General features: G+C 33.8%; 3 protein-coding genes across 3 annotated transcripts; 1 reads left to right on the top strand and 2 right to left on the bottom strand.

The window, feature by feature from the left end:
* Window positions 1-3,943: 3,943 nt before the first annotated feature.
* Window positions 3,944-7,708, top strand: LOC113776847 (putative late blight resistance protein homolog R1A-3). Its single transcript, XM_027321903.1, has one exon. It carries the CDS (start codon window positions 3,944-3,946, stop codon window positions 7,706-7,708), a length of 3,765 nt encoding a protein of 1,254 aa, XP_027177704.1.
* Window positions 7,709-8,841: 1,133 nt separating this feature from the next.
* On the bottom strand, window positions 8,842-10,546 carry LOC113776846 (glucan endo-1,3-beta-glucosidase 8-like). Its single transcript, XM_027321902.1, has 2 exons — window positions 10,329-10,546; window positions 8,842-10,015 (listed from the first exon to the last, which is right to left on the bottom strand). The coding sequence occupies exons 1-2, from the start codon at window positions 10,544-10,546 to the stop codon at window positions 8,842-8,844; spliced, it is 1,392 nt and encodes a 463-aa protein (XP_027177703.1).
* Window positions 10,547-15,052: 4,506 nt separating this feature from the next.
* Window positions 15,053-15,817, bottom strand: LOC113776845 (glucan endo-1,3-beta-glucosidase 8-like). Its single transcript, XM_027321901.1, has one exon. It carries the CDS (start codon window positions 15,815-15,817, stop codon window positions 15,053-15,055), a length of 765 nt encoding a protein of 254 aa, XP_027177702.1.
* Between the last annotated feature and the right edge of the window lie 1,510 nt (window positions 15,818-17,327).

Below are 17,327 nucleotides of genomic sequence, written 5' to 3'. Positions count from 1 at the left end.
AATGTATTAATATTATGTATAAATGTAAAATTAATATTATGTATATTAATATAAATGTATAAATGTATTAATATATATAATACATAATATAAATGTATATTTAAATGTATAAGTGTATATTATTAAAAATGTATAAATTATAAATGAATATTATATAAATGTATAAATTAATAAATTATAAATATATATTAATATTATGTAGAAATGTATTAACATAATTAATATAAATTTATGTATTAATATTATGTATAAATGTAAAATTAATATTATGTATATTAATATAAATGTATAAATGTATTATATTATATATTATACATAATATAAATGTATATTATAAATAAACATAAATATTTATATATTATGTATAAATGTATAATATATTATACATTATATTATACATTATATTATATGTAATTTATATAACATATAATATTTATGTAAATATATTATAAATATATAAAAATATATTATAAATAAAATAAAATATTGATAATATGTATGTATAAATATATAATATTAGAAATGTATAATATATATAATATACATTATTATTAATATAATTTATGTATAATATACATAATTGAAATATACATATTAATATATATTATAAAACAAAATTGAATAAATATATTTATAAATTTATATATAAATAAATGTATTTATATAAATATATAATATTTATTTCAATTGATATAATATATATAATATTATACATAATTGAAATAAATATATTTATATTAATATAATATATATATAATATACATAATTGAAATATACATATTAAAATATATTAAAATATAATTGAAATATACATATTAAAATACATAATTAAAATATACAAATTGAAATATACATATTAAAATACATAATTAAAATATACAAATTGAAATATACTTATTAAAATATACAAATTAAATATACATAATTGAAATATATTTGGAGTTGTTTTTGATATATTTGGGATATGGGTGTTTTTGAAGTTGTTTTTGAAATACACATTACTGTAGCATTTGGAATATGAAAAACAGTTTTTCAAAAACAGGTGCAAAAACACTCAATCATTATTTAGAGAGTTTCTTAGAAAGTTTAGTCAAAATAAACTTTGGGAATTCTAATCTGAGTTTTCTGATCGATCTAACGTAGCTCAATCTCGTTAGGAGTTAGCTCAATCTTGTTGGGAGTTGGTTTAACTTTAGGGTAAATTATCTTTTACCCCCTGTGATTTGCTACTTTACAACGTAATCCCTATAGTTTAAAATCTATATATATAATCCCCTTGTAGTTTGGGTCAATGTGTCACGGTTAGTTTTTGCGTTAAAACTAACAATCAATAGTAAAAAGTCCAAGTCAAACAAATAAATTGACAAATTTACCACTTCATTATTTCTTTTTTTTTTGCCCCAAACATAAAAAAGAAGAAATTGAAATAAAAAATAGATAAATAAGAACTGGAAACTACTAATTAAAGATTTGGTTTACAAACTTATAATGATATTTATAGTAAAAAAAAAAGATTTGATATTTTTTGTTTTATATTTCCCTTCTATCTTTTTTGTTTCTTATTTATTTATTTTATTTCCCTTCCATCTCTTTTTGTATTTGGAGAAAATTAATGTTTTGCAGGCCAGAGTATAGGTTTTTAAAATCATCTCTTCTCTTCCCAACAAAAAAAAAGAGAGAGAGAGAAAGAAAAGAAAACATAAAAAAGGAAAAAAAGTAGTAATTTATTAATTTGACTTTGACTTTTTACTCTTGGCTGTTAATTTTAACAGAAAAACTAACGGTGAGACTGTAATTCAAATCATGAAGAGGTTATATATAGGTTTTTAAACTATACGCTACATATATATATATATATAGGTTTTTAAACTATACGCTTTTATGTAGCAAAGCACCAACGTACAGGAGTTAACTTTATCAAGCAACCTTCTTTAAAGCGAGTAAGATCTATGGCCTGATGAAGTTATACAGCTTCTGCGCCATAAACTTTTTGTTTACATATAGATATACTACAAAAAGTATCTGAATAAGCGAAATAGAAAAGTATCATTAATAGCTAATTGTAGATGTTGTAATACATCAACAGCTTCAAGTTATATTTCCTGAGAATGCAGCCTTGAATGGGGTACGTAGAGTCCTAACAGATGCATAGCTTTGTGACATAAAAATATGTAGTTTTTTGCTAGGGAATTTTTCTTTTTTAATCCTATGTCAAGAAATCAGACAAAATATTTTTCTATTCATATCTTGGCAGCCTTGTACATGTTAGCTATCCTCAAAGCTTCATTAGGCCGTTGTTATAGTCAGTCCAATGTCACTGAGCCAAAAAGCTCCATTGAGCCAAAAAGCTTCACATTTTTATGCCATTTTGCAGCTTCATATCATCCACCATGGATGCGTGTGGCCATCCTTCCCCAAGTGATACCTACATTACATATTGCAAACTGTATTCCAAACAAAAGAAATGAACAAGACCATACCAAAAATATGGCTTGGTAAATTTTGTTGGAAAATCCACATGACAAGAACAGATTTCCCTTGTTGGGTAGAGGGTTTGGAGAATTTGAATCTAAATGCTGATTTAACCCCGCTAAGCAACTCATGGGCAATAGCAGATGAAGTTTGAATATTGCAATCACTTTATGGTAAAAAAACTCCTTACACCTAATTAGCTGTTGTGTGTGCAATATTTGAATTGCTGAAATTCGAAAACCACGTTTGCAAATTCCTTGTCAAACTGTCCTGAATCGTAAGGCTTTTCTCATCTGCACAATAGGGGAAAAATTGGTGAGAATGCAGGGGGTTCATGCAGAATTAGTTGAAGGGACTTTGCATTTATTATCTGCTACATTTGGACGATAGTCATGCTCTCTCTGAAAAAGAATGGTTTTAGCTTTTTTGGTATATAAAAAGGAAAGGGAAAATGGCTACTTTCATTCTTCACATTTCACCAAAATATTCTTTTTATCCCTGAATTCGTTTCTGACATTTAAAAACTGAGGCTATTACATTCTGAAATCAATTTTCAATCTGAATCCAACCACCTAGCAACCCGGCCGCTTATAATTTTTGGGGATATAATTGGTAAATCACTTGATTAATTTAACTTGATATTCACGTGAAATTTAATGAATTCAAAACGGAAAAACAAAAAACCATAACATAAAAAAGAAGGATTAATCTTTCATACATTGTCATTATATATAGTGACGGATCTAGATATCTGCCACATCATTTCAATTTAATTTAAATACCAAACTTTGTATGCATGATATATTTCAAGACTTGCAAGTGTATATACTAATGGTGTATGAAAAAATTTACCAAAAAAAAAAATTCTGCTATTCCAAGACAAAGAACAACCTTTTTATGTTATAATTTTTTAATTTTTTTTTATTTTTGGTTCAATAAATGTCATGTGAATCCGATGGAGTTGATCGAATGATTTATCAATTCTATCCCTGAAATTTATTACTAGGTTATTGAATGGTTTGATTCAAATTGAAAGTTAGAGTTTAGGGATGTAATAGTTTTAATTTTTAAATATCAAAGATGAATTTGCTTCGTTTTAAAAGAGATGGATGAAAAAAATAATTTTGCGAAATATAAGGTATGAAACAGGCCATTTTCCCAAAAAGGAAATAAAAAAAATGGTTCTTCGGAGGTTGGACGGTGGTTTACTCGGACGGAGGAGTTGACCTGGACCACGAAAAGATGAGGCAACTTCAGTAGCTTTTGTCTATAACTCTATACATTTTGTTTATAAATAAATATAATGTTTTCTTCACACGGAAAGAGGAGTAGACCAAAGTGGCGTGAGAAAGCAAGAAACAGCTATCAAATCCTATTAGCAGGTCAATCAAAGTAGATTTTGAGGTTTCCTCCTCTTCATTTGCTATCAAGAAACCTGAACTGAAGTTAAGAAAAGGTCCAACCGAGGGATATGGCTGTGTCTAGGTTCGATTATGCTTTGTTTGGTGCTGCATTACATGATCTCGAATCCATTGAAAGCTGGTTTCGTCGTGAGAGAGAGTATCCTGAGTATCGTGGCCTCTGGAAGATGAGGATGGAGCTGAAACTTCTCAGAACATTTTATACCTGTGCCCGTGAGTGGGGCAGCAAGTATGGATTTTTGGAACATGAGCAAGATAAGCATGCAAGTCCGAGAGTTATCTTGATGACGATTGAAGATCTTGTTTGCAAAATTTCCAATGAAGCTCACTCCCTTTGTCTTGCATCAGATCACGATTATAGCCTGGTTTTGAACATGATATCTGGTTTTAGAACAACCGTAAGGGCTATGAAACGAGATGTTGTAAAACTGTCATTCATGTTTTCAGCAAACTCTCTGGAATATCGACTCGTGGATATGATTCCTATCGTGATTACTAATTTTTTGGAAAATCTGATGGATCTTCTCTGCTGTGTCAATGATGAAGCTCTGCTTCAACTAATCGAAGCCCTTGTTGATAAGCTAAAGTTTTTCAACAATTTCATTCGCTTTACCAGGACGCAAGGTGTTGACTTTATGCAATCCAAGGACTTGTATAGCCATGTTGAATTTGTTGCTGTCAAAGCAGCACGGCTGATCTTCATGTGGGGTTTTTATTTCAGAAATGATGGAGAACTGCTCGCTCAGGTGCAATTGGAAAAGACTCAGCTGCTTGAGAAGATTAAGCTTGTTGATCCTCACATTGGACAGATTTGTGTCCAACTCCTTACAGCTGCAAAATTATCAGGATCATCGATAATTCTGACTTCCAAGAAGAATGGGGATATAGCAGCAGAATTCATTGATTCTCTGCTGTGTAGACTTTGGGGGCTATTTGATTATGATTCAAGCTTTATGATTTCTCCCAAGGACCAAATCCAAAGACTTTATGAAGGACTAAGATTCCTGAGAACCATTCTCCTTCAGCAGTACAAGGTCAAAGAGCTACTTGACAAAATACAGTATCACTTAAGACTTGTGGTCATTGATGCTGGAACAATAGTTTGCTCCATTTCTCGGAATGAATTGAAAGAAGGCTTGGCCAAGGAAAAGGATCTTCTCCTTTTTGATTTGTTGAAATTGATCAAGTATATTAAGTCAAGAGTTGCACAAGAGTACCTGTTAACATCATCATCTAGTTTTCCTACAACCAATGAGTTGGGTTTTTTGGATTCTCTCCAAGAGAAACTAGAGCAATTATCAAAGTGCGAGGCAGATTCAGTTGCTTTTCCAAAGGATTGCATCCATATATTTCTGGAAAATCTTCTAATCTTGAGATCTTTCCTGAATAATATTGTGCACCAGCGAAACCAGAACGTAAAACTTCAAACTCTTTGGAGTCGTGTTATGGAGGTGGCTTACAAGGCAGAGATTATAATTGACTATGTGGCAGTAGGTGATAGACCTGATTGTTATCCGATGTCATTCGATGCCATCAATGAAGACATCAACTTTATTAAAACTGAGGCCTTAGAGATCTATGACAGGATGCAGCCTGATATTGGAGGCCAGAAAACTACCAATTCTTATAGTCACATGCCATCACAGGTTAGCACTCCTATACTCGATGAAGTTGTGGTGGGATTGGATGATGAGGCAGAAACAGTTATTGAGAGACTTACAAGAGGAACAAGGCAGTTGGATGTTGTTCCAATCGTGGGTATGGCTGGACAAGGTAAGACAACATTGGCCAAAAGAGTATACAATGATCAGTTAATTATGTGCCACTTTCATGTTCGTGCATGGTGTTGTGTTTCACAAGGATATCAGAGGCTAAGTTTGTTATTAAAAATCTTAAGTGATATTATGGATAAGCTTCCTAACCAATATTTACAGATGAATGAAGATGATTTGGCTGTAGTTCTCTACAAACAATTGAAGGGAAACAGGTATCTGATAGTTTTGGATGATATATGGGGCATTGAGGCATGGAATGGGATGGAAAGATCTTTCCCCAATGACGCCAATGGAAGTAGAGTTCTCTGTACAAGTCGCCTTCACAATTTGTCATCAGAATTTAAGCAAGATTGCAAAGCTCACCCACTTCGCCTACTCACTGATGAAGAGAGTTGGGCTTTACTACAGCATAAGTTGTTTGCCAAGAAAGCTTGTCCTCCACAACTATGTGCTCTTGGGAAGCAAATAGCAGAGAGTTGTAAGGGGCTACCTCTTGCTGTTGTTGTTGTTGCTGGATTTCTTGCAACAATACAGCAATATCGCTGGGAAGAAGTTGCAAGAAGTCTAAGTTCCAGCGTTCTTTCTGACAATGAACTCTGCATGAACACATTTGAGTTGAGCTATAGACACTTACCTGATTATTTGAAGCCATGCTTTCTATATTTTGGTGCATTTCAGGAAGACCAAGAAATTCCCATCCAAAGGTTGGCATTGCTATGGATCTCTGAAGGATTTGTGCAGAAGACTGGGGCAAAGAGCTTAGAGGATGCAGCAAATGAGTACTTGATGGATCTCATTGATCGAAGTTTAGTAATGGTTAGCCAACAAAGATCCATTGGTGGGGTGAAAACTTGCCAAATTCATGACTTGTTGCATGAATTTGTCATCAGGAAAGCCAAAGAAGAAAGTTTTTTGCATATTTTACGTGGGTATGATGAGCTTTATACTTTCACTGCACCATACAACCCATACAGGTTGGGTATCTATGCTGATGCAATGGCCTTTAAGAAGTCGAGGCTCTTCTGTCCTCATTTACGCTGTTTGCTCTTCTTTTCTAAGACTCCTTTTGCTCTTGAACAGAAGCATGATTTTTCATTCATGTTTCGGATATTTAAACTTCTCAAAGTGTTGGACTTAGGGGACTATGATCTTGGTCAGAGCTTTCCATTGGAGGTAGTATTGCTGGTTCACTTGAGATACTTGGTGATTCAATGTAGTGTAAAGTCCATTCCGTCTGCGATATGCAAACTCTCGAGGTTAGAAACTTTTCAGTTGAAGGGAGCCACAACTTGTGTTGCGTTGCCAAACACAATCTGGATGATGAAGGAACTGAGGCATCTAAGCATTGCAAGTTCTCGTTGCTCCTTTGGTTTTATATTTCCCACTGACGATCTTGAAAGATACCCAGATTTGTCTCAATTAGGCAGCTGTATCCTTGCAATCGATTGCTGCAATGGTCAAAGTTTTGCAAAGATACTGGCAAAGTTACCAAACATCCGTAGACTAAAATGCGTATATGCGTCAAAAGAGGACATTCCTGTGCATTGCTGTAAGGAAATTGTGCTGGACCGTCTGAGCCGACTACAATCACTCCGCATGGCTCGATTTTGGGCATTTAAACTGGATTTCCCCGTTAATTTGAGAAAATTGACTCTCTCAAGCAATAAGCAGCAGTGGAGTGAAATTTCAGAAATTGCAAAGCTGCCCAATCTAGAGGTGCTCAAATTACTTAATCGGTCCTTTGTGGGAAAAGAATGGGAAGTGACAGAAGGGGCATTCCCAAAGCTGAGATTCTTGAAACTGGAAGACTTGGAAATCGTCAGATGGACAGCCTCTGGCGATGATTTCCCCCCACTTGAGAAGCTGGTTTTATGCAGTTGTCGGATGCTGGAAGAGGTCCCTTCTTGTTTAGGGGACATTCCAACTATTGAAATGATTGAGATCAGATCGTGTCACAAGTCTGCTGTGAATTCGGTAAAGCAAATTCAAGAAGAACAGATGGACTTGGGAAATAAGGGTCTAAAGGTTGTAATTCATTAAGAAGATTGGGATGGCAAAGTTTCCTCAGGCCTGACATGAAGGAGAATCTATTTAATTCCTCACTTCACATGTTAACAGAGTTCAATGCTCGTAGATATGGAAATTTGTTTATGCAGATAAGGTTTCCTTCCTCAATTAACTGCTTGTGTTCTTTGTATCAGTTCAGTAATGAGTTCTTGTTTTCTTTTTTTTTTTTGTCAAAGCAATTATTGGAATGTACCTATATTTTGGTTGGGCAACTTTTAATTTTAGTTATCAACATTTTTGGGATGTAATTTATTAAAATTATTCATTTTTCTTATTAGTGTTATGATTGAAATGCAATAACTCTATATTAAAAGATACGAGGGTAATTTAAGCATAACAAAAACTAAGATCAGATTACCAGGTTGGATGTGATAACAGAAATTCTAGTTAGGATAAACTTCAGAACATCTGCCGAGCAGAAAACATAGATTTGATTAAAACGAAGTACGACAACTAAGTTTTCTACCATGCTGAACGTTGATCTAGACTTAATGCAATTCAGCAAGAAAAAGCCTTTGTCACTCATAATCTAGACCTGGAGAACTCAAAGATATATATGGTTTACATGTCATAGTTATAAAGATCAACGAACCAAATTTATTCAAGTAATACATGACCTGATCAATTTCTTATATTCTTGTTTCTGATTTTTTCTGTCATTACTGAACTAAATTGAAGAGCATTATAGAACAATACTAACAGAACTAGGCAAGGAAAGGCACCGAATTGGGAGTGCATGATAAGTTACTTGGCAACTTACACCCCAGATGGTTTGACAAAGCCGCGCGAGTATAAAACTGCATACAGAATATGTATTTTCTTGGAGATTCAACATGTCTTGATTAAGCATATAATCAGCATAAGATGTGATGAATACTGTTATGCATCACAGGAATGTTTAATCTTACGTGGGTTAAGCCTTGACACATTTTAAAACTAAAAAAGAAAGAAAGAGAGACAAGGGAACCTTATACCTGAGAGTTAACATTTGACATGGGGCTGATTTTAAATTGAATTTGAGGCCACACATATCTGATAGGTGAAAAAGTACATAAAAACCAGCAGGAATGATTAACCTATGCTATATGGCCCCAAATCTATTATAATCAGCATGTACACATCAAAGTGAAGCAGATGAACAACGTCTGCACAACAGCAATCATCAATGATATCGATGATGGCTTGAGAGCATGAGCCAGGCTTTGTGCGTATCCACTAAAATTAGGGATCTCAGCAGCTAGTATTTCGACAGGGAATGTGCAGGATGGAGTTGAAGGATCGTCTGAGACTATCTTACCATATCCTTTGTAATAACACGATTTGTTGTACACACTTTGAGCAGCCTTCTGGAAGCCCACATTAAAGGCATACGAAAGCCTCTGTATGTATGTCAAATTGCTGCATGAACCTCCAGGATCCAATGCCGTGCAATCTGCAGTGTCACATGCGTACTTTGCTTGATCATCAAAAACATTATAAGCAACTTTACCAATATCTGATGCGTATCGGTCATTGAAAATGCACCACCTTTTAGGCATATGTGTAATGCCTATAGCTGGTACTAGCTTGACATCGTGCCCAAGCCCTTGAAGATCAAAGTTAAACTTAGGCTGTCCATCAAATTTGTAGATACCCCAGTGTCGCATGAAGGATCCGGCATTCTTGTTTATCTTATTTTCATCAGACAAATTATGGAGATAGACATCAATCGGACCAGGACGTCGAGGAGTTCCTTTCTTACTAGCTACAAATTTGGCCAAGCCCTGATAAAATCTCTGTGCATTTGGGATATTTCCATCTTTTATTCCATCTGTTGGCCATCCAATTGCATCTATAATGATTGTCATGTTTGGACACCCCACTTTCTCTAATGCAACATCGAACATATCATACATGACCTCTATGACATTTGAATAGGTTTTGTCCCCATCTTTGAACACTGAGGTAGAGTTGTTCTCAAGAAATGCAAATTCAGTGTCACCGTTAAACAAATCATTAACATTAAGGAGTGGGAAAATAACCACTCCAATTGGAGCATTGTAGCTCTGCAGAATCTGACATGACCTAGTAATGTTTGGCTCTAAATCTTTTCTGAAAGCAGCCTCCGATGGTTTCTTTACAGGGATGAGGACGTCAGTGAAATGATTCATTGTTGCTTTAATGTCACTTTTATTCATTAACTTAAGAGCTTGTTGCATCCAGTCCAATACCTGAATAGCTTCGGGATATGTTTGATTGAAAAATCTTGTCGATAATGGCATCGTCCCAACGCAAACATAGCTATAAAAAAAATCAAACAAAAGTTGACCAAAAATGAAAACATAATCAATAAGAGAGCTAAAAAAACAAAGGAGAAATTAAATTGTTAACCATTAAATTATACTCAAATTTATAACCAAAAATTCATGTAATAATATCTCTTTCAAGGTGTGACGGGAGTTATAAGGTACAACATTCGGATTCATCCAGTGGCTAAGTAATGGCTCTTAAGAGTCTTGCCTCACCGTCAGCAGGGAGGATCAAATTCTAGGCCTGGAAATTGGGGGTTGGGAGTTTATAGAAAGAGGTAGGAGCTAGTCAAAGAAAAACATACGTGAAATGGACATTGGGATGGCTTACAATAATCTGAACCACCCACTCATCCACATCAGCCTGAGTTTTCATCTTCTGTGTAGATTGATTAGGCACTGTGATTTCCAGTCCAATGTCAATCGCTGAAAAGGCTTCCAAGACATTGTCACTTGCACTGAAAAGCTTGACGTAATTGATCTTGTTTTGCATCAGCAAGTCAACCACCATGGATGGAATCATTCTTTGTGTTGCCAACCTTCCCCAATTCATACCTAAATAACCCTCTACATAAAGGGTCTCCAATGAAAGAAATGAAATTGCACATATTAAGAGATTGAAGCCGTTCATCCCACTTTGATCCCACTTTTAATATCAATATGTGGAGTTCAATCTGGTTCCCCAAATGAGGAAGAAAATTCGAAAAAGTGATCATTGGCATAAATATGAAAAAATGTACCAAAAAAGAGATAGTTTATCACAGGTTCTGTACAGGTAATCAATCAGGAAAACAAGGAATGACAACCACTGAAATTGTATTGACAACTGTTGAAGGAAAAAGGTAAATTGAAAATAAGTGGTTCCCTTGTAGATTTGACCAACTAATACTACTTTTTTATTTGGCAATGTTTTCTAAATTAGGGAAAAAAGGTAAATTGAAAATAACGGTTCCCTAGTAGATTTTACCAACTAATACTACTTATTTGGCAATTGATGTTTTCTAAATTAGTAAATTCCCTAGAATCTGGTTTCTATTTAGCACTGAAATAGGATACAGATTACAGACATAACCACTCAAGGTCCTCAAGGATCCTCCAGCTTTTTTTTTTGTGATTTATTTTAGTGTAAGTGGAAGATCTTAAACTCGGGAGCTTTCATTTACACTCTCTCCCCCTCCTCTCCTCTCCTCCCAACATCCTTTAGTTTTGAACAAATATAAGACAGATTTGATTTGATTTGTCATTCTCTAACCTAAAGAGATACAAAACAAAATCCTCAAAAGTTATAGGCTTATATAGCTCTATGACAAATATATCAAAAGCTTGATTCTTTCAGACAACTAATTAAATGATTTTAAGAAAGATTTAAATATGAATTAATTTTTATATATTGATAATGTATACTTTGTTATAGTTGAATATATGATAACTAATCCGATTTGAAGTTTAAAATTTGGTTATGTATTAAAGATGAGTAAAAAATAAGAAATCCATTGACGAAATGATTTAATTGTTACAAATAATATCTGTTTTTAAGTGTTAGATAAATTTTGTAGATTCGATGTAGATATACACCATTTTCGAAGTTATTACAAAATTTGTCAATATAAATAGGATAAGAGCCAATAAGATTCAGCCCAAGACATGTGTTAGTAGGGGTGCAATCAAGTCGAATCAAATTTTGTCCTAATCAAACCGAGCATCGACTTAATTTTATTAGGGGTGGATAAAAATACCTGCTAACCCAAAAACCCACGACATTTGATCCTATCCGATTCAAAAATGAAGAATCCGATCCGTATCATTTGATCAGGTTAAAAAAGGATCGGGTACCTATTTAGATGTGCGGCAGGTTAGGGTCACATAATTAAAAACCTGCAGATACCCGACCCGTTCTTCATATATATATTTTTATACATATACTATAAAATTATATATTTAGAGTTAAATAAGCAATTTCATTGAACAAATTACATTACAAATATGGGAGACTATAGTTTCTTATAAAATTCATTTGTAGAGGTCATGATCTTGTATTTTTTAAAAAAGAGTTTAATTAATGTGGACTATATATATTTAAAAAAAGTGCTACTTATTTCAAATTTTTATTGATTTTGAATTCTTTTAATTTTTTCCTTTTTCTTGTATTCTCTTCATATGCTTGTTTCTTCGTAGGAGACTTTTTTCGAGAAAAAATCTTTGTTAAATGTTAGATGAACATGTAAAATAAAAAATTAAATTAGTATAAATTATTTTTTAAAAAAATTAATTGATAAGTGGCGGAGTGGGTACCCATTGACTCAATCTTACTTCAGAAGGTACTCGATAATCGGGTACCTGTTGATATGCAGAACGGGTAAGGGTCAAAAAATACCTGACATGCAAGATGCGGGACGAATCAGTCAAATGGTACATGGAGCGAGTAACCAACCCATGCCCACTCCTACATTTTATCAAGTTCAAACTCAAACTCAAACTCTTAATGTAAAGATCGAGTTCGAGCCGAGTCGAGAAAAAAATGAAAATTTTATTTTATTTTTTAAAAAAATGAATAAAATATTAGGAATATATATAATTTCACTATTAATATATATATGTATGTATGTATGTATAATCGAGCTAGTTTGTGAGCTAATAAGTTAAGCATTTTTTAATTTGAATTCGAACTCGAGTTCAATTTAGTAAGTACGAACTCGACTAGAACTCGATATTGTCTGAACTCAATCCGAACTTTGAATCAAGCTACTCATGAACGGCTCACGAGTGACTCAACTTGTGTGCAACCCTATGTGCTGCCAACCGTTTGATTATTTTTTTATTCCGCTTCTTTACTTGGTTCCTTGGTTCCATATGAGTCACTTGTGGCATTAGGTGTAGGATGTCTAGCTATTATCTCCCTCAAAATTCATCTTCCTTGGTTCCGCTTCTTTCTTCCCCTTTATCTTGAACTCTCTACTCTTTTCTCATTCTTTCCATTCTATTTTCCTCCCTCTTATCTTTCTTTTCTTCTTTTTTCTTCCTTCATTCTCCCTATTACCGAGGGATCTTTCTTCTCTAATAATGTTTTGGATAAATTAATTATAACGCCCAGTGATTTTATATAATGTCAAATGACCCCTCTAAAGGTTTAAAATAGCAATATAACCCTCCTATGATTTTATGTAAAGTGAAAAATAGATGAAATGCACAATTAGTTATGATATTTATACCAAGCGTACTCTAAAAGTGTGTGTGATAAAATTTTAATCTCCATAAAACTCTCTTAATATTTGTATAAATATTTACTTTATCCTCTGTGTTTTTTGCATTTATCCATGCAATCCCCTCATGCTTTTATATAAGGTAGTTAAGTCATTGATTGATTCAGCATTTAAGTAAAAGTACTATTGGTATTTCAATTAACGACATTATATAAGTTATTTTTGCTCAAGATTCTACATTACATAAAACCATATGGGGTGAAATGAATATTTTGAAATGTTAAAGGGGTCATGTGGCAATAGATAAAACTACATGGGAGTTATATATAATTTACCCTAATATTTTATATGACTTTCTCTATTCTTTGGAATTTATATTATTGTTCTTTTCAAAGCCTTCTTGAAAATATAATTTCCTTGGTCATATATTTTTTAGAGTATACTTGTATATTCAAGATACATTTGGTAAATCTGGACATATAAAGCTTTCATTGTTGTGTGGAAAATCAATGAGCTTACACATTTATATCCCGGAGCACCTCTAACTCGAATTTTGATTGAATAAACTCAATATTCGGCTAGCTCAATTAATGTGTGATACCCATTGAACACCGATACAACAGTTCTTTTATAGCTCTATTCATTAGACACCAACCACCTAATGGCTCGACAAAGCTTGGCCAATGGAAACATTGTCTTGAGTTATAATCAAGTAAACTTGGCTGAAGTTTTGCTCTCGGAAACTCCATAATGCTTGGATGAACACATATTAATTTGGATTTAGTATAATAGTAAGTATCTATTGGATACCCGCTAGGAAAAAAAATTTTTATTTGCCACTTTATAGCCATTCCATTGGACAATTGTTAGAAAACCAATTTTCCACCCCTAATATCCTTGTATAAAAATTAAAAAGAATCTATATGACTTCCTTTATTTCTTCACAAGAAAACTTTGTTCTCTTATCTCCCATAAATAGGATGTACCTTTTAATTTTCAAAGAGTATTAGTATATTTGCATCAGTTCGGTAGTAAACTTCTAGTTGTTTCCCAAAAACAGTTATTGGAGGGGACTTGTACCCGATGTTTTGGTTTGGGAGAATGGCAAGAATAGATCTGCCTCTTCTACATGTATCAATCTGAGTGACACGAACAAATTTAATTTTTCTGAGAAAAAATAGCTCGACAGTCCAACTTTTTCTTTTTCCTCTTCTCTTCTTCTTCTGTTTCTGTCCTTTATACAAAGTATATATCCTCAAGAAAATTCAATAGCGTACAATTGTAAAACCAAGAAATTTTAATCTAATTTGGATTAAGACCTGACCCAATATTTAAAACTACAAAGGAAAAAGAAGGACGAGAAAGGGACTGAAAGATAAAATGAATCTTATACCTGAGAGTTAACATTTGACATGGAGCCGATTTTAATTGGATTTGAAGGCACTTGTTTCTTACAGGTGAAATTGTAAAACAAAATCATAAAGTCAGTTGTCATTTGAAGGTATGTGCATATTAATCTGTATGATTAGCCCATGCTACATGGCCCCAAATCCATTATAATCACATGTACACATCAAAGTGAATCACATGAACAACGTCTGCACAACAGCAATCATCAATGATATCGATGATGGCATGAGAGCACGAGCCAGGCTTCGTGCGTATCCATTAAAATTAGGGATCTCAGCAGCTAATATTTCGACAGGGAATGTGCAGGATGGAGTTGAAGGATCATCTAAGACTATCTTACCATATCCGTTGTAATAACACGATTTTTTGTACACATTTTGAGCTGCCTTCTGGAAGCCCATATTAAAAATGTATGAAAGCTACTGTGTTTTTGTCAGATTGCTGCATGACGCTCCAGCTTCCATTGCTGTGCAATCTACAATACTGTCACATGCATCCAAAAAATTTTCTCTTGTTGTATTATTAATATCATTTGCAACATCACCGTTGACAATGCACCATCTTTTAGGCATATGTGTAATGCCTACAGCTGGTACTAACTTCACATCATGCCCAAGCCCCTGTAGATCAAAGTTAAACTTAGGCTGTCTATCAAATTTGTAGATGCCCCAGTGTCGCCTGAAGGATCCGGTACTCTTGTTTATCTTATTTTCATCAGACAAATTACGGATGTAAACATCAACTGGACCAGGACGTCGAGGAGTTCCTTTCTTACTTGCTACAAATTTAGCTAAGCCCTGATGGAATCTCTGTGCATTTGGGATGTTCCCATCTTTTATTCCATCTGTTGGCCATCCAATTGCATCTATAATGATTGTCATGTTTGGACACCCCACTTTCTCTAATGCAACATCGAACATATCATACATAACCTCAAAACCATTGGAGTAGGTCTTGTCCCTGTCTTTGAAAACTGAGGTGGATTTGTGCTCAAAAAATGTAAATTCGGTGTCACCGTTGAACAGATCATTAACACTCAGGAGTGGGAAAACATCTAGTCCAATTGGAGTATTGTAGCTCTGCAGAATCTGACATGACCTAGTCATGTTTGGCTTTAAATCTTCTCTGAAAGCACCCTCTGATGGTTTTTTTACAGGGATGAGGACGTCCGTGAAATGACTCATTGTTGCTTTAATTTCACTTTTATTCATTAAATTAAGAGCTCTTTGCGTCTAATCCAATACCTGAATAGCTTCGGGATATGTTTGATTGGGAAATCTTGTCGATAATGGCTGTGTCCCAACACAAACATACTTATAAAAAGAAAAAATCAAACAAAAGTTGACCAAAAATGAAAATATAATCAATAAGAGAGCTAAAAAAACAAAGGAGAAATTAAATTGTTAACCATTAAATTAACCAAAAATTCATCTAATAATATCTCTTTCAAGGTGTGACGGGAGTTAAAAGGTACAACATTCGGATTCATCCAGCGACTAAGTAATGGCTCTTAGAGTCTTGCCTCACCGTCAGCAGGGAGAATTCTCCTATGCTATGTTTTCAAACTCGGACCGGACCGGTTGGACCGGTAACGGGCTAGATGTCCGGTTTGAGTGTTTCTAAAAACCCGTTTGTTTAAAACTCAGGCAAATCCCATCAAAAGTCGGGTTGGACCGGAAACCAATGAAACCGGCGAGAACCGGAGTTTTTCATTTTTTTCTCCTTTTCACTCTAACCTGGAACCCATCTTCCTTGTTTGACAAGTCGCTCAAAACTTGCAAACCATCTTCCTCCTTTGAACAAGATCCCTTCATATCTAATCTTAAATGCATTTATTGAACAAGATCTAATCACACATGTATCAAAAAGGTGAAAAAGAAATAAAACAGTAAAAAAAAAAGAGTTGAAAAAGAGAGAAGTTTAAAAAAAATAAGATAAATTTTTTATATTTTGTGAGTTTGAGGAGAAAAGACTAGCACGATGAAATCTGGAACGGAAAACGAAAAAAGAAAAAAAAAAGTCGAAAGAAGAAGAAGTTGCAGGGGAAGAAAGAACAGAGACAGGACAAGAATGGATGAAAGTGACGGCAACATGATTGCTTTAGGCTTAGAGTCAAAGAAGAAATATGAGAAAATTTCAGTTTGGGTTCCAAGTTTTAACAAATTTATGTTTTGACCTCTAAAGTATCTCAAAATTGTTGACGTACTTAGAAATATTTAACAGATTATAGATAGTCCTAAATTTTAGTGTTTTATTTCAAATAAATCTCCAAAATTAATTCTTAACTATGAAATAAACATTAAATCATATGAACTATTAGTTGATTATTCTATGTTATTTGTATTTTTTTGTTAAATAATTTTGAAACATCAAACATCTACTAATATACTTTACTTGATATTAACCTATGGTTAGACATTTTACATAATATTTTAATTTTAATTAAATTATATTAATGACATCATGCTGACATCATCCGATTTTTGACACCGGTCGAACCCGGTTGGACCCATTGACCTCTGACCCCTGAACTCTACCGAGTCTTTGTCCGGTCCGAGTTTCAAAACATAACCTATGTGACAGGAGCTCATTCATTCAACTATTGGGATACCTAAGTGGTGTCTAAGATAGAGCGCATATCCTAGTCTGTAGGCAGGTCTAAGGATCAAATTCTAGGCCTGGAAGTTGGGGGTT

Source organism: Coffea eugenioides, chromosome 7 (assembly GCF_003713205.1).
Source record: "Coffea eugenioides isolate CCC68of chromosome 7, Ceug_1.0, whole genome shotgun sequence".
NCBI lineage: Eukaryota > Viridiplantae > Streptophyta > Magnoliopsida > Gentianales > Rubiaceae > Coffea > Coffea eugenioides.
Note: the sequence above shows the minus strand (reverse complement) of the source record. Positions and strands in the feature narration are given on the sequence as shown.

Excerpts from the sequence above, each read along its gene's own strand:
- LOC113776847 (XM_027321903.1), top strand. The coding sequence starts at position 3,944 with ATGGCTGTGTCTAGGTTCGATTATGCTTTGTTTGGTGCTGCATTACAT.
- LOC113776846 (XM_027321902.1), bottom strand. The coding sequence starts at position 10,546 with ATGATTCCATCCATGGTGGTTGACTTGCTGATGCAAAACAAGATCAAT. Across the intron at positions 10,016-10,328 it reads CATCCCAATGTCCATTTCAC|CTATGTTTGCGTTGGGACGA; the intron begins GTATGTTTTTCT and ends TTTTTTTTATAG.
- LOC113776845 (XM_027321901.1), bottom strand. The coding sequence starts at position 15,817 with ATGAGTCATTTCACGGACGTCCTCATCCCTGTAAAAAAACCATCAGAG.